General features: G+C 38.7%; 2 protein-coding genes across 5 annotated transcripts in view; one reads left to right on the top strand and one right to left on the bottom strand.

Moving 5' to 3' along the window:
- The window catches only part of CTNNA2 (catenin alpha 2), a 781078-nt gene that overhangs the window by 207044 nt on the left and 549999 nt on the right, over positions 1-24035 (bottom strand). The window lies entirely within an intron of this gene.
- LRRTM1 (leucine rich repeat transmembrane neuronal 1) lies at positions 21302-23378 on the top strand. The gene has a single exon (XM_006128399.5). It carries the CDS (start codon positions 21358-21360, stop codon positions 22921-22923), a length of 1566 nt encoding a protein of 521 aa, XP_006128461.1. The 5' UTR covers positions 21302-21357; the 3' UTR covers positions 22924-23378.

Genomic DNA, 24035 nt, shown 5'->3' with positions numbered 1-24035 from the left:
TTTGTTTTCCATAACAACATTTTTTATCCAAAGTGAAATACATTCCAAATCTCTCAACCCATCATCTCCTTTGGCATGCACAACTCTCTTTGAGTACATTCAGTTTTATAAATCCAGCTGTGCTTCAAGAGACATTGAAGTCTGGCAAGTTCTGGGCTTAATCTTGCCATCAGACCCATCTAACCAAATCTCCACAATTTTAAGCAAAAAATGCAGGTATTACAGAAGTTACCAGCAATACCTACATTCAAACTTCAGATATGGTGACAGCTTGTCACAATGAGAATCCATGTGGAATAACATAAACAATAAAAGAGGGAAGTGGCTCTTGGACACCAAGGAAAAAAGAAATTACTGTGAACTGGAATTTTCTCTCCAAAGGAATAACAACTAAATAATTAACGAAGGAACTGCTTTCTGCTATCAAACAAGCTATAAGAGGGCAGCTCAAACTGTAGAAGGTGCTCAGAATCCACCCAAAAGGGAAGTTGGATGGTGTTTGGAGAAGAAGGTGAAACAATTCTGTGTCAGGGTAAAAAGGGGTCGTCCTGATGAAGACACATTCAAGGAAACTGGACTATGATGAGCCATGGGGGCCAGGAGCCTGTCTGTGAGGGACACAGAGCATATGGCTGGCCAGCTTGATCACTGGAAACACATTTTGGGCACCTGGGGAATGAGTGACTCTGAGTGAGGAGCTGTCATTCATAGGTGGTTCTGTGCGGTCATTGCAGTGTCAAGACAAAGGTGCATTGCTGGAGAGAGAAGAAGGTTGGTTGAAACTGAACTTGGAAGCCCAGGTGGAGAAAGAGTAAATTCTTTCTAGGGGTGAGTGACAGACTGCTGGCTAAGCCAGAGCTCTGCCATGGTAGCCTGGCTAAGGGGAAATGGCTGAGCAAGCCCAGGCCTGCAGGGCTATCAGAAGCAGCTGTGGGCCTCACAGAACGAGGGTTATATAAGGTAGAGGAAAGAAGCCAGAGGGGAAGAAGGAGTAAGGAGACAGGGTGTGGCCCATTGTGCTCCCAGGTGCGGGGGAGATGGAGGAGAAAGAGAGAAAGAAAGAAAGATTTGTGGACCAGCTGGTGTACCAGACCAAGGGGACTGAGCGGAGACTCTGCCACAGGGTAACACAGGATGTAGTGGGAAAACCTTTGTATTAGGTTTGCAATTTAAAGTCCATTAGTCTCCTAAGCAACGATTTGATGTTGCATATGACATTACTTATTTTTATATTATTTTATTGTGTCTGCCAAATGGCTTTACTTGATAACGTTCAAAATTTCCATTAGATTTGTTTGCCTCCGCCTCTCATCACAGTGACAATAGCCTATGTCGCTGCAAAGACCTGCATAATTGCGTTTGGGGAAAAAGCTGCATAGCTGTGTGTTTCATATACTACACAAGAGGAAGGATTGTCCAGTGGTTAGTGTGCTCCCCTAGGAAGCACTGTAGCCTGAGATCCACCACAGATCTGGATGACTGTTCTCAGAGAGTGGTTATCAATGGTTCACAATCATGCTGAAAGGGCATAACAAGTAGAGTTCCGCAAAGGACTGTTTTGGGACCGGTTCTGTTCAATATCTTTATCAATGTTTTAGATGATGACTTAGAGAGTATGTTTATTAAGTTTGCAGATGATACCAACCTGGAAGGGGTTGCAAGTGCTTTGGAGGGACAGGGTCAAAATTCAAAATGATCTGGACAAACTCGAGAAATGGTCCGAGGTAAATAGGATGAAGCTAAATAAGGACAAATGCAAAGGACTCCATTTAGGAAGGAACAATCAGTTTCACACAGACAGAATGGGAAGCAACTGTCTAGGAAGGAGTACTGCTGAAAGGGATCTAAGAGTCATAGTGGACCACAAGCTAAATATGTGTCAAAAGTGTTACACAGTCACAAAAAAAGCAAACATGAATCTGGGATGCATTCACAGGAGCGTTGTGATCAAGAAGTCATTCTTCCGCTGTACTGTGCACTGTTTAGGCCTCAGCTGGAGTATTGTGTCCAGTTCTGGGCACCACATTTCAAGAAAGATATGGAGAAATTGGAGAAGGTCCAGAAAAGAGCAACAAGAATAATTAAAGGTCTAGAGAACATGACCTATGAAGGAAGACTAAAAGAATTGGGTTTGTTTAGTTTGGAAAAGAGAAGATTGAGAGGGGACATGATAACAGTTTTCAGGTACCTAAAAAGGTGACGCAAGGAGGAGGGAGAAAAATTGTTGTCTGGGCCTCTGAAGATAGGACAAGAAGCAATGGGCTTAAATTGCAGCAAGGGAGGTTTAGGTTGAACATTAGAAAAAAACTTTTTACCGGTCAGGGTGATTAAACCCTGGAATAAATTGTGTAGGGGAGTTGTGGAATCTCTATCACTAGAGATATTTAAGAGCAGATTAGATAGACGTCTATCAGGTATGATCTAGTCAGTGCTTGGTCCTGCTGTGAGGGCAGGGGACTGGACTCAATGATCTCTCAAGGTACCTTCCAGTTCTAGTGTTCTATGATATCCCATGAGACCTTGGGCTTGTTAGTCTTGCTGTGCCTCATCTGAACAATCATAAATAATATGAAAAGATAGCAAATGCTCAGACAGCATGGTAATGGGGGCCATACAAGTACTTAGGGCAGAGGGATATATATTGAAAGGTGCCAGCCAAATGGAATTTCATATTTCCCATGAGCCTCGTTTTTTAAAAATGGAAGAAAAATATGAAAATAAGATTCTAGGTATTTGTCACTTTTATGAGGGGCTTTTGAAAACATTAGGAAAGATGGTGTCACGGGTCCCCACCTTCGCCCTGCCTTCTGCGGGGCTTGTGTCCCGCCCGCGGCGGGGCTCCAGTTTCCTCCCATGGCTTATATCTAGCCTAAACATGTATCCTATTTAGATGGGAATAGATCGAAAATAAGCTTTTTTTTGAAAGATCCTGGACGCCTCATTATTTTCAATCGATCCCCATCTAAATGGCCTTTTTTCTTTTGAAAACCCCCATTTTGAAAAAAAACTATGGCCACCATTATGCAAATGAAGCATGGGAAATTTAAATCCTAGTTTCATTTGCAATTTCGATGTGTCTAATTTACATCCCTTTTTCGAGAAAAGGGATGTAGTTTAGAGACAGCCTTAGTGTCCATGTAAGCAGTCCTGAGAATGCAATTAAACTTTTGATTCCTGACAGTCACAATAACAAGCCAAAATTCCATGTTTTATCCCATTCTGCACATATATTGATGGAATATGCCCTTTGCCTACCAAGGAATATTTAATTTTAGAAAAACATATCAATAAAAGATTACAAAGGAATTTCAGAAAAGCGACTGGAGAGAGAAGTTGCTGAACTTGCCTTCATTTGCAAATTTGACACCTTTAACCAAGGTTTGAACAAAGACATGAACTGGATGAGCTACTACATTCAACACCCTAATGACATCAAAAGCTAAGTATCAGGCACTTACGGCCCACTCTATTAGCCTCATTTAGCATGGAAACTCTGATAAGATTTTTTTTTCCTTCTCCTCTCCCCATCCACGCTTTTTCCGCTATTTATTTATACCTCTGGACCCGTTGCTTCATTCATCTGAAGAAGTGGGTTGTGCCTCTGAAAGCTCATGATACTATCTACATTTTTGTTAATCTCTACAGTGCAACAGGACCATTCTTGTTTTTTTAAGGGGTTTTTTTTTCAATAAAAGAAATAGTTGCCTTTTATACAACTATATTTTGTGAACTGTGAAAACATCTTGTTTAAAAAACAAACAAAAAACCCCAAGAGTTTGTAACAGAAGGGCCAGAAATTCACACTAATGATCACAAACCCCAAATCCCAACTAGATTAATAATGCTCCCATAGTATGGTACTTTCTTTTGGTTGGATTTTTCAGATGCAAAAAAATATGAAGTTTAGCTGATTTTACCAAAAATACCAGCTTCTTTCCTGAAATCCCATATTATACATTTACTCTCATGAGTTCTCCTGTAAGTAGCGATGCTGACTTTTCCAGAACAGTGGGACTAATTATGAGTAAGGATTTGCAGCCCTGAATAGCATTTGCATGTTGCTTTTTGCACGAGTATGCTCCAGCCATCAAAAAGGGCTGCACTATGAGTAACATAAAATAAATCTGAACTTGTTTTCCATGGTGCTGTGTAGTTTAATAAAAAATAAGAGTGTAACTTCATCAGTACATGGAGTATTAAGGTTACATATCTTGAAATTCATTCTTCAATGGTGTCTGGCAACTCAGTGGGCTCTAAGTGTAGAAAAATACATAGTGGCATAACAGAACAGATCTTAAAGTATATCTCCTGTGTTTGCTAATAGGTGCACATGGTCTTTTCAATATGGAAGTAGAATTTTTGCTGAAGTACCTTCTGGCAAATCTGAAATACTAGCCTGAGGGCCCCAATGAGACATAATTCACTACACTAGCTAGAACAAATCTAGCTTCTACATCCATTCCTCTGAACTCATTATTGACCCGAGGGGAAAATGCTAGCCTTAAGCAAGTTTTAATAAAGACTCTGGTGGAGTGGTTTCTGTGTCACTAAAAGAGATAATGAGAAACAAACCACTTATCCGCAATAGACATAGGACCAGTATATAATGCGGACATCAGTTTCCTAAGGTTCTTGGGATTCTTTCTAGTGATGAAACTGAGATCCAAAAGAGATTTTATTACCTTGTTCACTAATTTATTACATAAAAGTCAGGCTTAAATGGACCAATATTCTGCTTGCCCTGTATGAGCATAATTTATTGTAATGATGTTTCAGTAAAAATTTTCCTATACTAAAAGCAAAACTAAATATTCTACTAAACAAAATAAAGTGCAAATCTTTAAAAAAATGTCTTAAACATTAATATTAATTACAACAATGAGTAGTCCTGTGGCACCTTAGAGAGTATATCTATATCTACACACACACACACAGACACAGACACAGACACAGACACACACACACACACACAGAAGGGGTACGTCTATACTGCACTCTAAAATCGAAATAAGATACGCAATTTGTACTACGCAAATTGCGTATCTTATTTCAATTTTATTTCGAAATAGGCTAGTTCAAAATTTGGCATGTCTATACGACGCCAAATTTAAAAATAAAGCACTATTTTGAGACATCCCTTATGCCTCGCGGAATGAGATTTACAAGGATGCTGAAATAGTGCATCTGTTATTTCATAAATTATTTCTAAATAGTGGACGCGTTCCTTGTATGGGATACCTCCAGTATCCTGAAATAGCCCTGCAATCTAGACATATCCAGAGAGAATCATGAGCTTTTGGGGGTGTCATGATCATGAGTCTTAGTTAGCCAGCATCCTCTGGACTAAAGGTTACATATGTCCCTTAACTAAACCAGGTGGCAGGCAGCCAATAGAAATGTAGGTAGGAATTTCAAACTGGGACAAAGGAATTTTGGGGTTTTTCCCTCCTTTGTGCTGAGTAGCTTTTCTCTCCAACTATTGAAGATGACAGGATGTCTCTCCCTAAGAAAATACTCTTCACAGTTTGTAAGTAGGATAAAGTTTAGATAAATCCATTAGGTTTTATTGTTTGATGGTTTGAGAAATGGGATCTGATATCTCTGCATTTAAAAATGGGTTTTGCTCTCCTTTGTAACTAAGTTCCTGGCCCATGGTAAATTTCTCCTCCGTGAGTATATTATTTTGTTACTGTTCCATCTAGTTATTATGCTTGCAACAGGAATATTGTGGTGATAATAAAAGCTCTTTCTCTTTCTTTTTTTATTTACCTGGTATTGGTTAATGGTTGTGTCCTGGTTTGTACTGTAGGGGTGAGATTTTCCAAGTGATCTTTCCCCTGATTTTGTATCAATACTTGGGTGGTGGCAGCAGAGATTTTATTCCCCAAATCTTAGTTGTTAAGATTTTGGGGGGAAGTTTTATACCAAAGCCTGGTAGATAAGGTTTTGGGGTACTTTTGCTGGCCCCCAACGTCTGCATTTATCGTGGCCAGCGGAAGGAGCCATGACAGTGGGCTGAAAGCTCATGATACTACATATATTTTTGTTACTCTCTAAAGTGCCACAGGACTACTCATTGTTTTTAAAGTTATAGACTAACATGGCTATCCCTCTGAGATTATATTATATTATATTATAATGTAACTGACATAATAGGAAGGTTGTGCAGTACACCAAACATGCTATAAGATAGACTATAGTTTGAAGGTTTCTTGTAAAACTACAGAACACTATCATTGCTGTAGGTAAATAAAAATAAATAGATGAGCCGTTTGTGTTCTTTTGAGGTTAGCACTATATCTCATCACTGATGATTGAACTTAATGCTCCCTTCCTCTGCCCCTTCTAGACAGAAGAAGAGATTTGAAAATGAAACTGTGGTCTGGATACAGATAACAGAGAAAGAATCCATTGTCTGACAGTTATGGTCATTTGTCTCCAGCCTAGGCAGAGTGATCAAATTTTATGTGTGCACCCATTTTCAGACCAGCATTAATTCATAGAGTGATGTTGTCATTTATCACTGAAAATTCCATAGGTATGTATTTCAGAGTTACAAGATTCTGTGGGAAGGCAGGGAACATTGTGAAAAAAAATCCCTTTATGTTAATATCATAGAGATGCAACTGAGGGGAAAAATTAAAAAAGCAAAGCAGCAGCAAGTTTGTCGGTAGAAGAGGGCCATAAGGCCAGGTTCCAAGCTCTGTTGCTCTGATGTAAATCTAGAGCTACTCCACTTAAGGCACCCTGAACTTACTCTACTTCAACTCAGGTCAGGATCTTGCCCACTGTGATAAGGTTTTCATGAGAACTGTCATTTTGATATCATTTTAATTTAATTTTCACCTTTTTACTAGGTTTAATCAAGCACTTTCAATACAGTAATAAAATGAATAGATTTTAATATAAAAAAAGAGAAAATATATGCTAACTGCATTACAGTGAAATCATCTCATAGAAAGAAACTAACATGTTGTGTTTGCAATCACTCAATTAATTTCATTCGTATGAAAAGTTTCCAGCACTACTCCTTTTTATGGAGTCACTTGATTTTATTATTTGGAGGGGTGGAGGAATTTTGGCTGAGGTATCATTGTATAGTTTATGATTCTGGGGTTTGTATGTTTATGATCCTGTGTTTGTGATTTTTGTTTTGTTTTTAATGGAGTGATTTCAATAAAAATGGAACTGAATCATGTTTCTATGTAACCAATAACATTATATAGATGAGATGTGGTGGGTGGAGGGGAAAGAACAAAATATTTCTGGTCCGAGTGGAGATTAAATGACAAGAAGACTGGAGTTGCCATCTACTGGAGTGTACAAAGAATGACAACTGACATGTAAAAAAATCCTGTCATGAAATAATTAGTAAAATAAGTATTGCCACATAATTATCAAAAAATAAAAGGGATATTATTCTTCAATGGCAATTTTTCAACAATTCAGAAATGTCTGAGAAGGCTGTACTAAAACCATCATAATTTCATAAATCTTTTATCCATGTGTTATAAAGGATTATTCTTAGTATTTCCCAGAAGCACATGCCATTTCCTCATTTTAAGCTTCACAAACAAAAAACAACACCAGAAGCTGGAATGAAAACAATGATCCACTTTTCAAATAGGAACCTCATCATTGCTGCTTTTCACTATTATTCTTTGACCTATAATAAGAAAACTTTCTGAAATATCCTTTGCAAATGAAACAACTAAAGACCCAGTAGCAAATGGCTTACATTTGTGTTACTATGAAACACAGTTACTCAATATTCATCTGTGCAGTAGTAATCATATGCAAAAAAGCTGTTCACTTTTTTATTCAAATATGATTTATAGTACAAATAATATTTTTCATATGCCTCCTCCAACAGACAACAGAACACACAAAAGCTCTTAAAAAACACTTCCAGAAACCACTTAAAATACCAAATTGTTCCTGAGACAAAAGAGATCTTGCCCATGTTAATGAGAGCACCTGTAATCACCAGTTCAGAAAGGAAAAAAAATACAAAACAAGTGCTTCAGTTCACATGCTGGCTGTCGCTACATTTCTGTTTAACATATCTAAAAGAGGCAGAATGCTGCAGGGGAAATCATACCAAACTAATAGGAGGCATGATGTCCATTACAGCAACAACCTAGCAATTCAATGTATTCAAAGGGACACACGCAAACAATCGGCAAGAGTGGTGACACATTGCATTACACTTCACACACACACACACACACACACACACACACACACACACAAGACCACTTCTTTAAGACGTTTGCCTTTCTTGGGATTTTTTTAACAAGTTTAATTTTTCTTTATAATTTAGTGAATGTGTTCATTAGTCTGTCGTTAAATCCTTTATATTAAGTGACTGGACTGAAGTCTCTGACATGAACTTTGTGATTATGACTAATGGAGTTCATACACAAAGGATTATTTCTCTGTAAAACGTCAAATTGCATAATTGCTGGAATTAATCCCAAAGGACCATAGAAAATGTTCTGTCTAATTCCAAATCACATTTTTATCACATTTTTCTTTTGACTGGGAGGTGATCTTTAATTGCAGCTTTAAGTAAAGCATGTACTGTAAGCAAGTCATCAGACATGATGAAAAATGATGCATTTATCCAACAGACCTAAAAGTAACCAATTTATTTTTGCCCTAGTCTTTAGGCAAAATGGTAACAGCTGATCAATAAACAACAGGTTTTTTTTAAAGGGATACTGTCCACTTCTTTCATCCACCAAGTAAGGAACAAATCCAACAATTGACATCACTCACAGTTTTGTCACAGTAAGGATTGAGCAAAACATGGTAACATTTGGCTTTTGTAATTCTAATCACTTTCTTTATGCTAGTGGATATACAGAATAAATCTGTAGAAATAGAAATCTGAGATATGTGGAGAGACTGAGTAATGTAATAATTGTCCTAACTGGTTTTGACTAGTTGATTGACTTAACCAATCTGCGAATTGCAAATTTTCCCCAGAGTATGTCTATTTACTAGTGAGCACTCTGAAAATAAAACATTATTTTTATTTTTATGTGAGAAATTTCTCCATTCTAATCCAAGTAGTTATGCCCTTACAAAAAATCCATTTTGGGCAACATTTAAGATTAATTATTTTTCATTGAATCATGTACAGTTTTTTGTAAACTCCAACAAAGGGGTCTTTTAAAATGGGAACAAAGGGTAAAATTGTCACAAATGACATGAGTGCCTAAGTCCTATTTAAAGTTAATTGGATTTAAGCACTTTAGAAGCTTAAAAACCCATTTCAAAAATATAGGAGCCCTAAAATACTTTTGAAAATTTTATTTGCAGAAACTTGACCTGATAGCCAATAAGGAGATAGTGGAACAAGCAGAGAACAAAGAGGAGCGGATTTGGTACCCATGTTACTGAGGCAGCAATCTGATGCGTTTTACACAAGTCACAAGCTTTGACCAGGCTGATGTTGTCTAGATATGGTATAGTCCATAGTAATGTTCCAAAAGACATTTTGAAATTGACAATGTCAGGTCAGCGCTATAAAGCAATAGGCAGAGTCTCCTTGCTAACTGCATTTGGTAGAATGTTTGCTTTTTGTGACTATCCCATGCCAGAAGGCATCTAGAAGGACACCTAAACCACAACGAGACTGCTGATTTTGGGACAAATGTCCTTCATTGGAGATGATAGCATACCGGCAACAAGTTCTTCAAAGTGATTCCTGCTGGCTTCTGCCTGCTTGGGTTTCCCTTCAGCCAGTTACTCTTCTATTCGCAAGGACTGTCCAATAGGGAAGCTGTTAAAGCAGGGGTAGGAAACCTATGTTTGGCCAGCAGGTACTTACCCAAAGAGAAATCATTTGGGGGGCCACACACTAGTGAGAAGTAAGTGGTGCGGGGAGGGAGATTTGCAGCCCGGCTGTTGCATTAGTCTAACTCACACACCTACTGGGTGTGGTTCACTGTCCCACGTAGTGGCACTTAGACCACTTACAGAGCAAATGCCCTTGCTCTACCTGCAGCTTTAGCTGAGAGCCAGCTGGCTTTATTCCTCAAGCTGTAAGGGCTCATGCACTGAGCGACAGAAGTCCCAGTTTCAGTTCCACCTGTTGGTAATACACTAGCACTAGCTCACCCTACTACAGGGGGAAAGGGAAGCCTTAAACTTTGTATGCCAGATCAAGGGATGCTGGGGGCTGGATCTGCCTTTTGGGCCATAGGTTTCCTACCCCTGTATTAAAGGATAAATAGAGCAACCTACCACACACTACTGGCATTTGAGTCCTGAAGGCTCAGAAATTCTTCCAGTTTCTGCATAAAGATAATGAACAAACCCACAGAAGGAACTGAACCTTATGTCACTCCACAAGTCTCTTCCGATGGGACAGGATCAGGTGCCCGTCACTACCTTCTGACAAGAGCCCTTGCGGTACGATTTAAATGGTGACAAAATATTTTACTTTTTTAGCAACTCTTAAACAGGATAATAGTATCCTGTGACCAGCCTTTGTTTTGATGATGGGGAAGGGGATGAGACTGTGAATGTAACTGGTAGAAGAATATAGAAGGAATAGGTTGTCCAAGATTTTCAGATTCCCCCACTTTGAATATGGACCGGGATTTGTGATATTATGGTAAATGTACAAATAGCCTCAAAGTCACCTATGCAACTGTCTGGCGCTAGAAACCAAAGAAGTGTGAACACCCCTAGCAGCCTGTTCTCATGGTCACACTAGAGAGCATGTCATCAATGCTGAGGTGGTATTTGTGAAACAAGAATGGCAGGGCTGAATTAGACAGTGTCCCACCTTGACTTCTAACTAGCATTCCTCCCCTAGTTTTTAATTTGTATTCCAAGGACGTGACCTCAACACGCTGTGACTTTCACTCTGACAACCACAGGATTTATGAGTAGCAGACAAACATCTAATACATATGATTATACAGGAATGCCATTGTATAAATTGGCCACCTCCAAAATGGGGTACTATCACACAGATACTTCAGAAGCAAACATAAATTTCAGCAACAGACCATATAATTCACACCTTGAAAAAAAAGTAATGAGAACCCAGAATGAAAAATGGGTACAGTAATTCCAATTCTTCCTTAGGGACATAAAAATTAGACACAGAACAAGTTGAGATGCTTCGGATTTGGACTCATAACCTACAAGATTATGGAAAGGACATCACTTCTAATTTTCCCTTGCTGAGTTATAACTTCCATACTGAAACAGTGTGGCCTTTTCTCCTTCAAATATTTATTGTCCTTCTTCAAGGTTCTAACGGTTACAACAACAAAAGAAAACTGTAAATCCCAGTAAGAACACTGAAAGCTACATATAAAATTATATCTTAAACCAGCCTTAACATTACAAAACCATGTCAACGAAAGGTTGGATGAAAACTCAAAATGTTAAGAGCTGTTTCTTTCAGGTAAGTAACCAAAATTCTGCATGTTCACTGAATCCTGTAGGGGTCTTCAGTTCACCAGGACCCACAATCCACCATCCCTATGCAACAACCCCTGTTAGGCTACATCTACACTGCACAGTTTTTTCAGAATAAGCTATTCCGGAAGAGTTATTCCGAAATAGCTTATCTCAAAGTAGCAGGTCTACACTGCAGAAAAGCCTCAAAATTAGTCAGAGGCAGGCTTCCCTAATGTAGATGTGCTGGATCAACTTAGAGACCCAGGAGGAATACTTTAAAATGGTCCTGGTGAGGGGCTATGTAAGAATAGCAGAAGTGGTGCGCTTACACATGCCTAATTCCGAAATAACTATTTCATAATAGGCATTATTTGTCATTGAATGAGGTTTACAGAAGTCAGAATAAGCTGTCTGTTATTTTGAAATTCTTTCGAAATAATGGAATTGCTGTGTAGATGCTCGCATAGTTATTTCGGAATAACAGCCTTTATTCTGAAATAACTTTGTTGTGTAGTTACACCCTTAATGATCTTCCATTTCCCAAATTACCTTTCTGAGAGTTATTTCCTTAGTGGGGAGAGGGAGGGCAGAAATGGTCTTCTAACTCTAGTGGGTATCTTTGGAAGATGACATCTTTACCATATTTTGGCAACATATCTCCTCCGATGCTCAATAAGTCTGTGAGAAAAGTGAAAATGGCTTCTGCTGATCTACCTCAGCACAAGGGCCAGGGTCAGCTAATATAGCTATCTAAAGAAACACCACGAGACAAAGCTTCCCATACCGCATGAAAAAAATAAATCACGAGCAACTTGAAAAAACAATTATGCTGGCCCCAATTGTTTTGGATGCAGCATTCCAGTTTTGTGCATTATTAATTCATTTATTATTATTTATTATTATTCCTTAGCACAAAGGCCTTTGTAAGAATTGGGGCCCAATTATGTGAAGCACTGTATCACACACAAATAAAGAAAACAATACATGTCCTGAAGAGACCACAATCTAAAAAAAAAGACCAGACATATGAAGAGGGGGAGGACAGGCACAAAGACAAAAAGAGAATGAGAAGGATGATGAAAGCAGCATGCATCAACTTTTATAATTAAAAAAACCACTACTTTCAAATGCTCCTCCACTCACCCATTGTTAGTTATTTCATACAAGTGTTTAAACTATGCCCATCTGCCATTTCAGCTGCACTTCTGTCCTCAGGTGGCATATTCCCAGTGGCTAATTGGTTTCCTTAATTAGTTTTTTCCCCCTATCTTCCTACTCCCTAGGAAGATCCCATCCCAAATGTAGGGCTTTCGAAGGAAGGTGGGGTTTGTAGCCAATCAGAAGAATCTCTCATGAACTGGCAATTAAGCAGCATAGACTATGATGTAAACAGGGGACTGGGTAGTTTAAATATTGTGCTGGGAAACTCCTGGGAGGTGTTTCTCTGCCCCCATTACTGCCAGCCCATGTGGATAGGAGAAAAGCAGCTATTTGAGGCCACATGCAGTGGAAAGTAGATCACCAGCCACTGGGTCTGGCACGGCAGAGATACACTAGACATTCAAAAAGGGGCATACGTCAAGTGTTTTTGGTTTCACACCAAATATTTCTCACATACCTAGGATTTACTACTGTCACAGGATTGCGTTATTTGACATTCACTGACATAATTGTGAAAAATGGTTATTATTTTTCCAGTCTGTGGTCACACACACATCACACTGAACGTATTTATACACATAAACACATTGTTCATAGACAACAATCTCTAAATAATGTAAAAAAGATCAATACTAGATTTTGAGCTACTAGGCATTTCACAGATACTGACCACTGATTTTGATTTAGAAGCTCCCACTAATAAAAACTTGGCTCCATACCAAATCTGAAAAAGAAATCAAGCACCCTCTTGTCAGGTTATAAGTCTTTGCACTACAAAGAAAGAGTATAACTGAACCAAGTTGTCTGTAACAATGTTTGTCTAGAATCTAAACAGCCACAAAGAAACCCCAATTCCTGAAAAACAGGTTTTCCTTTGAATCACTTTCCTTTAGAGAGGACCATGAAGTTTTGAAGCCTTGCATTATTTCTACACAAAATATCAAACGAGTCCTAATAAAAGTCTATAGTACTGATCCTATAACAGATATTATCAAAATTAAAGACTCTGAAATCATCAGTGTGTAGAAATTCTCACTAGTTAGGAAAGCTAAATAAATTACATAATCCTGAGCAGTGTTCCCTGTAAGCTGAGCACTTGGACAGCCGCCCAGGAGAGATTCAGGTGCTGCCCAGTTGATTGGCAAAACGCCCACAGCTGACCTCAGCCAGCAGCATGTGTTTCTATTGGTGGTGCACATATGCAGAAATGTTGGTGCGCGTAACAAAATGTATTCCATGCATGGACTGAAAACCTTAGAGGGGACGTTGATCCTCAAGCCAAGATCAACTTCTCAAATGGCTTTGCATCTGTTTATAGAATTCATTGTATATTTCAAATAATTTGTTTTAAGAAATAAATGATCAGTAAAAAGCTTTGATTCTATCATGCCTTTCTTTGGTGTCCTTTGTATAAGCTCCTTAGCATAGGACTGTGAAAAGGTAAAAAAAAAAAAAAAAGATTTGAAGGGGTGTGATCCAAAGCTTCCCATTGACTTAATTTTGCTTTCAATTAGGCCATTAATGAACACAGATAGTTTACTTTAAAATGAAAAAAAAAAAGCAACACCCCTCTCACACACAAAATTGGTCAGTAATAAATACTAATTATTGACAATAATCTACAGAAAGCTTAGACAGTACATGTGCTAGGACAAGGGCTATGTGCATTATGTGTTTGTACAGTGCCTAACATAATGGGATCTCGGTACATGATTGCTGTTTCTAGTCATCACAACAATATAAATTATAGCAATACTTCAACTTCTGTATGCCTTCCGCCACTATCAGAATTAATCCTACCTGATATGATCATCAATATTTATGGCCCTTTAAAACAGCCTAAATATGCAAATGGCACAGGTATCTGGGCATGATTTAGTTTGCCAACAATCTGCTTACATGTTTTCTGTAGGCAGGGGCAGTGACAGTCTCCGTTAGCCTCTGGACAAAGTGATGGGGGGACTCAGTTCTGCACTCCCAGAAGAGGCAGGGCCTTGGGTGGAAGGTGCAGGGACAGGGCAACCAGTCTTCCTTCCTACCCTGCCTGGAGCGCATGGTGCAGTGACTTAAAAGCCACAGTACCAGCAGAGTCTCAGGCCCCTTTGAATCTCTAGGCCCCTCCCTCCTACAGTCAAGCCTATCTGAAGGTGTTGTGATATATTGATCACTGCCTATCCCCATGACTACGTAGGGCACTCTGTGTTGTTTAGACATTGTAGGAATTCTAAGAATCAGAGAATATTTCAGACTATAAAACATTCTGATAAAATTATGTGGAGACATACCACTCAACTCTAATGCCTTACTCAATCGTTTGCAGTAATACCTGTTCTGACTGAAGAAGGCACAACTAGACACTTTGTTCTAAGAACATGTTTATGGGCTAGGTTGATGCAAGTTTTTCTACCCAAGCCAATGTTCTCAGTACCAAGCCTTCTGATGTCTTGGAGTTAATTTAGTCTCAAAATCCTTCAGTAATGGGACCAGTGCATATTCTACAATAATGTTATAGAGGGTACAATAGTGTATTCCTACAAGAAGGTCATGAGAAAGTACATCTTGACTCTGGATAGGGGTTTTTTGTTTCATGTTTTTTTCTGATTACAAGACATATGTTTGGACAGGAGCAAAAAAAGTGAATTGAGAAGGACTGTTTTCCAAACACTATGGAGAACAGATTTGTGTCTATTGCACTGCAAACATTTTCCAAGAACAATTTATCCAGTGGTAAAATGATTCTCTGGTAATGCTGCCAGGAACAGCTCTTAATTTGTTCACCTCAAGCGTCAGAAAACTTATTTTAGAACTTCCTTTCAATGAGTTCCTATACCTTCCTGTTCCAAGCAATGCTTACTGGCTGAGAGGCTTTGTCTTCTCCGCAAAAAAGGGGGACAACTATCTCCATGTAAACTCCTAGTTGAGACAAGGGAGAGGTCGTTTTTATCTTTAACCTAGCTAGACTAATTAAACCCCTGATGGGAGGGTAAAGGGTTGACTTTGACTAGCTACTATAAGGCAAAACTTATCAGTACTTTGTCTCAAACAGGATTTTTCATTGCGATCTCTTATCGTATTAGCTATCTCAATGTAGAAATGTGCCTTTTCTCAAAGAAAGGCAGTCTTAGGTTTTCTCTGTGCTGGAAAATGAGCTGGGTTAGAAGATTTGTCAATTAACACTTCAATTAATATGTTTTACGGATCATTTTGTTTTTGCATTAGTGTAGAGAAAGGCAGTAAAGTTTTGAAATGTATTGCCTATTTATGACTAACCATGAGTGGAAATGGTGACCTTAGGGGTATGTCTAGGTTGGCGTGTGGTCACATTTTAACACCAGATAACTGTAAATCAATTAACTCTAGTTAAGTAATACTTCCAGAAATGCTGTGGAAGGTCCTGGAATAAATGTTTATGGAGGGTCTTGATTAGCATTTCTGAAGGTGTAAGTCAACTAGGTGTAACTAAAATGCAGTTTACTGGAGTTACAACACAACCAAAGTTCTAGTCTTGATGTATGTGAACTAGGAGTTGTTTTACAATCAGCTTCATTGTTTGCAGCAGAACTTTCTGTGCCTATGTGCTATGTTGTCTTTAACAATGGGTGCATTCATTAAAACTTCTTAGTTAACAACACTCATTTTTTCCCAGTGTAGATGAAAGCTGATTTCAGGAGGTTCACAATCCATGTGATTGGTTACAGATTTCCATTGTGCAGCCATATAGCCATGCTGCAATTTCACAGATACTCAGGGAGAGAATTGGTAACTCTTTAGTTTATGGGAATTTGACACCAGGAATAAGTAGACTGAGACACACTGTCTCACTACTGATATATTTTCTTGAAAAGACATACTGATAATTTTGCATGTAGATTGCCTCCATGACTGACTTTACCCAAGTTCAGATGGGAAACTGTTATGGCTGGTGATGACAACCAAACCAAGTATCTGCACGAAGAGATAAATGTGTATTTATCACATTGTCAAAATAAAAAGGCTGATTTACATGAGAATATGTCTTAAAGATCGTAACACATCCAGTATATCTATAGATACTAAGGCAGCAGCGATAATGATCACTTCCTTATTATTTCAACACCTTGACTAACCAGAGTAAATTTGACTCAAAATTTGCATATTATAATGTTTTGTGTGCTATAAATACCATTTTAAATAGCTCACCCACTGCTATTCTATATGCTATATAGAGGGGACAGTGAGCCAAATGCCAGAAGTGTCCAAGATATAAATATCAAAGCAATAACAGATTTAATTTGCTACCCCTGAAGTCATGTCTTTTCCTTCCTTTTCTTTCTTTAAATGTTTCCTTTATAAGAAATGCTACAGTTCACTGCACTTGAAAATTAAAGACTAAAGTGTAAAGATCAAGGTTTGAGTTTGTCCATTCCTAGCCACAAAGGGAAATTAAAATCACCAATCAAATTCCCATTCCTTATTACACCGATAAAAATAACTTAGAAAATACTAGAAGCGAGAAGTATATTTTTGGCGTTCTTAGTGCATGACAAAAACAAGATTGGTTTACATTCTGCTTAATCGTACCTTACCCATTTTTGAGTTTACATATTTGATTGTTATTAAAATATATAATATGCATACACTTAGAGATTATGAACCAAATTTTTCATTCCTTTACACTGGTGGAACACTACTGAAGTCGTAGATTCCTATTTTTCAAGCCTATAAGGGACAATGGTGATTGTGAAGTCTGACTTCCTGTATGACATACACCATAAATCAGTGTAGTGAATTACAGGTTTGTACCTAATAAATATTTGGGCATAAATGGTAATGGTAGCAAAGAATATAAGACATTAATAAATATGCAGTATGACTGAAACAAGATACAGTATTAATTTGTTGAATGTATAAATAACATTCATATGAAAACAACCTCAAATGGAAGTAGATTAACAAATTAAAGAAAGATGACTCTACCTCTTACTTTGGCATTTTGGGCAATTTTGAAAGACATTGCTCTGGGATCTCAGCAAATTTAATTTGTGTGATTATTCTAATATGTAGTTTATCCACTAAACTTTCTTTCAAACTTTATCTTCTGTGACCTACTTTGCACTGATTTAATCAGTCTCCTTTAAATACATATACATTTAATTTGTACTTCTGAAAACAACTTAAAACAAGCTGCATTTTATGCAATTAATTTAAGTCTTTTAATTTATACAAATTTACCACAGGGTTTTAAACTGTAGAAAAGGTGTAAACTTAACAATTTGCAGTGACAACAGCTTCGACATAGGAAATTAAGTCATTTGAAGAGCAATTAGGTTGAAAGATTTCTGGTTTTATTACAGTAAAAGATACATTTTTTAAAAATGTAGCCACTGTATGTTAGATTAAGTTTACCAAAAACATTTTAGAACCAAGACACATTCACCCAATTTTATTTTTGTTCAAGTCCATACCCCATACTTCTTGTTTTAGTCAATTCATTGCTTCAAAAGCTATAGCAAGACATATTGAGCTCTGACAGTCTTAGAACTATCTGGTTTCTTTGCACAAAAGCATTTTAGAGTTGGGGCAGATTCGCTCCTGCAACAGAGTTCTATTCAGTGTAGCCAGTAGACTTGATTCTGATGTTTTAATTCTAAGCCAGACTTTACTTTTATCCTATTGACAGCTTCTGCCACTGGTATGGGATCCTTAATAGATCCTAAACTAGTACAAGACAGGTAGATTGTAGCAGGGCAGCACCTTCACCCAAATCTTTTCCTCTTACACCAGGAGAGAACAGTGGGGAAAAGGCCAGATTTAGCAAATCAGTGCCTACCGCAGTGCTCACACCTATGCCAGAAGAATTATTTTATGTTGATTTCTGGTTGCCTATGGCTTCTTTATACCATGTAAGTAGTTTGTAGCATCATTATCAATATGGGGCCTGCCAACCTTTATGAATGGACAAGAGAATTCTGTGATGTTCCCTTTGCAGAAATCCCTCTATCCTGTTCAGGGGCAGGGAGCGTTACACTTAATCTCTATACAAGCCTACTGCCTCTGCTACTGACTACATCAAATACTCAGAACCGGACTCCTGAATATGCCCTTGCCCTTGACTTTTACAGTCTCTCCTTCCTTATCAGCTTTCCTTAGTCTCTCCCCATGCTCTTTCCTCACTTTCTCCAATGTTCTGGTGTACTGGAAATGAGAAGCCAATATGTGCTACTACTACTGAACAAGAACAGGCTGTTGTTGTCACTCCAGGACTTCCTGAGCTATGAATAAGGAACATGAGCAGGAGGAGGAACATGTTCCATTTTCCATCCATGTGAGAAGGCTAAATACCACAAAAGTTTCAGATTTTATTATCTGCCCAGCTACTCTTAATGGACTACAATTGATATATACAATAGAATGGCACACATACACTGAATTAGGAGGATAATGCATTCTTGATACCCAGTTCTGAGATCGCAATCAAAGGAGTTTAACTTTTCTGAGGGAAGGATGTTTCGAACAAATATAACGAGTAGTGCCATGGCACCTTAGAGAGAGAGAGAGAGAAAGAATCATGAACTTTTGTGGGCAAAATCCACTTTGTCAGATAAGATAAGCTTGAAACGTGTTTGAAATGATTTGCTCGCCTGTTCATGTTTGAATTCTTGGAAATAATTTCACCATTACGTTTTTTGGGGCTTCCCTTGGAACCGAACTTCTGCTATATTCAAATTACTATATTCCTTGAGCAGTATCAGCACATGCTCAAAGCAACCAATCAAAATCAAATACATTGAGTACAACTGGGATCTTGCATTGATGTATCAAACTCACCCACGCCCCCAAAAAATTTAGCCAAACTCAAAGGTAATCTAACTTTACAAACCCACATAATAATCAATGGTGATTTAAATAGGAGACAGCACTTTCTTTTGCACGCAATCTGTTTTCATCTAAAAATTCCTTATAGAGATAGCGTGAACCCTGAGTTGTCGATTCCAACAGCATTTGTCAGCAACCTCCTTTCTGATGCTATTTCATAATGGAAAAGAATGGTTAATGTCTCCCTGACAGTAGTATTGCATATTTCTTATTCTAAAGATTACGGAGCTAGCTTTTCAACAGTGGTCTTTTCTATAAATAATGATGAATGAAAATTAGTATGTAATGATTTGTTGGTGCGTGGAAGAAAGGGCAGCACAACTGGGAACACATAATCGAATCGGGTTCCAAATCCCCCCTCTCCTCACCACAAACACACTGAAGGGGCAACCTGCATGTTGATCTCATTCAGAAAGCACAGCATTCTTTATGCTGCATGAATAATAGTTCTGTGTGCCGGAGCATACACTGCAAAAAAAAAAAAGCCACCATTAGGAAAAGCATGTGCTGACCGCATTAAAAAAAATGCCGAATAGTAAAAGACCAAATGTAATTAAGACATACGAGTTCAGAAATTTGAATCTGGAGAGTGCCTTAGTGCCTTTCTGTGAGAAAGAAGGCAGAGAATTCCCAAAAATGCCTTGGTAAGAGGGTACCAGAATAAACACACATTTCCCAGAAATGCCTATAAAATTCAAAGGTTGGTCTTGGAAAAAAAAAAGAAAAGAAAAACATCCACAGATCTCATGCCGATATACTCATTCTCAAAACAAGAAACAAATGTCCCCCCCATCTAATTCTGATGTGCCTTATAAATTCAGGCGAGTTTAAACAAAAGGGGGGGGGGGGAGAAAAAAGATCTAATTCTATAGCTTCCTATTTAGAAATGCCTGGCTGCTGCTGATGATTTTTGTGTGTGTGCGTTTGAGAAATGGAGAGATAGGCTTAAAGTATTTTCCATTTCATCAAAGAACATATATTACTTTCCTGGCTCACTAAAATGTTGGTTTTATGCCCACCCCTTTTCAATCTGCCCATGTCTGAGATGCACAGTGCAGGCGTACAATCATGAGCAGCTTACGACACTCAGTGAGCACTAGGTGCCTCTGCATGCTTTAGCAACATACTGCTCAGCTGAAGGGAAGGGATTCTTGCTGTCTCTCGCTCTGCTCTAAGCATCACCTAACAAGCAAAGCGAACAAAGAATGGGAAATAAAGCTATCCTTAGCCGGTCAGTGAGTGAATTGTAATCTGTCTCTGTGGAGTAAAGGTTGTGCCGGTCAATGGTCGTTTCAAATGATGGACATTAAAGAGATTGTCAAATCCTGTGGAGTCGTTAGTAAAGAGTTTGGAGTTTTTTTCACAACGTCACAGTATTAACTGCAGAGAAAAGGACACAGAGAGAAAGAGAAGATCAAGCTCATGCACATAGTTCTGAAACTTGCAGGTCCTAGAAGTCAGCTAAAAAGGCTAGATGGACATCCCTTTAGCTCTTTGAGCAGAAGCAAAATAAGACATTGTGAGCCTGCCAGCTTTGCACAAAATTGAAAGGGACCGAATTTGTAGCACAGAGGGGTCTTTTTTAGTTCTGCATATAATTAGTCCAAACACAAAGGAAGCAACTGAATGGAGGTTGTCACTCTCTGGAAAAGGGTGGGTAAGACACTTTTTAATTAAATTCTTTCGGGAAGAAAGATTTTTTTTTCTGTTTGCTGCAGCATCTAACATGAACAAAATCAACATCCGTGTACCTGTGAATGACTGTGAACTTTAATGCTGCGCAGCTCCTGCATGCTGTAAAGTGAAATATTTGTCTCTTGTGTCGTTGTATTTTTCCCCTGAAATAAAATATGATGTAGGATTGGGAACGATTTCAATGGACATTCTCAAGCCTATTTGGAAAGATTCTTGCTAATGGATTTCCTTCTTATTGGTCTCTGTTTAAACTGGTTGCTGAGGAAACCCCCTGGGTTGATATTGTGTACGCTGGGTGTCTTTTTAAAAATGCTTCCAGCCGTGAGTAGTGGGTGTCCACAGCTATGTCGGTGTGAGGGCAGGCTTTTGTACTGTGAGTCACTGAATCTTACAGAGATGCCTCGCAACCTGTCGGGCATGATGGGCTTGTCTCTGCGGTACAACAGCCTTTCAGAGCTGCATGATGGACAGTTCACAGGGTTAATGCAGCTCACGTGGCTCTATCTGGATCACAATCACATTTGCTCAGTGGAGGGGAATGCCTTTCAAAAATTGCGGAGAGTTAAAGAACTCACTCTGAGTTCCAACAAAATCACTCAACTGCCCAATGCCACCTTCCGACCTATGCCAAACTTGCGCAGTGTGGATTTATCATATAACAACCTGCAGTCTTTGGAACCAGATCTGTTTCATGGGCTGAGAAAACTAACAACTTTGCACATGCGGTCAAATGCCATCAAGTTTGTGCCCGTGAGAATTTTTCAGGACTGCCGCAGCCTGAAGTTTCTAGACATAGGATACAATCAGTTGAAAAGCCTGGCTCGAAACTCTTTCGCAGGCTTGTTTAAACTCACTGAACTACACCTCGAGCACAATGATCTGGTGAAGGTGAATTTAGCCCATTTTCCCAGGCTCATTTCACTGCATTCTCTCTGCCTACGAAGGAATAAAGTCACTATTGTAGTCAATTCTTTGGACTGGGTATGGAAATTAGAAAAAATGGATCTCTCTGGCAATGAGATTGAATACATCGAACCTCATGTTTTTGAAAGTGTACCTCACCTCCAATCTCTGCAGCTGGATTCCAACCAGCTCACCTACATCGATCCAAGAATCCTCAACTCCTGGAAATCACTCACTAGCATCAGCCTTTCTGCAAACATCTGGGATTGCAGCCGTAACGTTTGCGCCTTGGCCTCCTGGCTAAGTAACTTTAAGGGGCGCTATGACAGCAATCTGCTCTGTGCCACCCCTGAATACGCACAGGGAGAGGATGTTTTAGATGCAGTGTATGCTTTTCACTTATGCGAAGATGCTGAAGACCCAACAAGTGTTAACCTGCTATCAGCAGTAACAAACCACAGCGACCAAATGTTCACGTATAGCCCTGCCACAATAATATATGATGTGCAGGATACTGAAGGAGAAAGAACAACAAATGCCATAACTGTAACTCTGCCCAATGAAAACGTGGAGAACGCTGTTCAGATTCACAAGGTGGTGACAGGGACCATGGCACTGATCTTCTCTTTCCTCATAGTGGTTTTAGTGTTGTATGTCTCATGGAAGTGTTTTCCAGCCAGCCTAAGGCAACTCAGACAGTGCTTTGTGACACAGCGCAGAAAGCAGAAGCAGAAACAAACCATGCATCAAATGGCTGCCATGTCAGCCCAGGAGTATTACGTTGATTACAAACCCAACCACATTGAAGGAGCCCTGGTGATCATAAATGAATATGGATCTTGTTCCTGTCACCAGCCGCCAGCAAGGGAATGTGAGGTGTGATTTTCTGTGGGGATTTAAACAGTGTGCAACCAAATAACCCTGGGCAGAAAGACAGTTGGATGGGGGTTTACTGTGCTTTTCTGATGATTTCTGATGCACTTCTTTGCTGAAATTGTAAGAGGATCTGTCTAAAAGACTTGATATGTTAGCTTTATTGTGTCTTAAAATCTCCAGGACAGTCAGTCCTAACATTTCATATGATAATGCTCCCTTTGAAGATCTGACAATATTCAGGAATCTGAGAGTGTAAAAAGGTACCAATTATTGATTGATTTTTTTTTTTGTAAACTACAAAAATGTTTAAAATAAAAAAAATAGCATTTACAGTTTTTACAGACTGGTGTATACTACATGAATGGTTATGTGTATGCAAAATGCAACAGTTTAATCTCTTTTCTCTTCACATAGGGTATTGAAATGAAAGGTCAGCAGCAAGGAAGCCACATAAAACTGAAAGATTAAAATTAATCCGATGGCTTCACAGTGTAATTTTTACACACCTACACATACCATGTTACTGAAAAATGGCATAGCAAATATATTTTTGTTAATATGCTACGTATAATGGTGTATCACTTAATCAAGGAGCTGAGTCATGTGGGAAAGGGTAAAGTATCTAACCTGTCACTAGGAAATATTTCTGAAGATTTTTCAAGAGAGCTGACTTCAAGCTTGTTCTAAGAGCCGCTGAGATGCAGCATAGCCCATCAGTACACTCTGTATCTGAATTACACTGTAACGTCTTATTCAAATAAAGACAGTCTAAAACCATCACCTCATTTTTCCCTTAAAAAGAACCCCTTATTTTAAGGAGCTTATTTCAAATCTCCCAGCATTTCCCCTCTTCCATGCTCTTCTGAAGTATGCTAACAGCAGAGAAACCATTGCTCTGTGCATTGTAGAGTAATGATGAAAAGACTATGGAGGTAGCATTCCAATTTTCAGTGGTGTAAAACCTTGGGTGTAACACTGCAGGCACCTTACTTAGGCATAGTATAATTAAAGCATACTTCTGGTTATTATGGTAAACCACCATAAAATCCTATCTTGGGAATGCTTAGCTTGCCAATCACTTCAACCACAAGACGTCATTAACAGCCCACCCTTCTAAA

The sequence above is a fragment of the Pelodiscus sinensis genome, chromosome 4 (assembly GCF_052426305.1).
Source record: "Pelodiscus sinensis isolate ZL-2025 chromosome 4, ASM5242630v1, whole genome shotgun sequence".
NCBI classification, from domain to species: Eukaryota; Metazoa; Chordata; order Testudines; family Trionychidae; genus Pelodiscus; species Pelodiscus sinensis.
The sequence above is the reverse complement of the archived record's forward strand: the minus strand, read 5'-3'. Positions and strand labels throughout refer to the sequence as shown.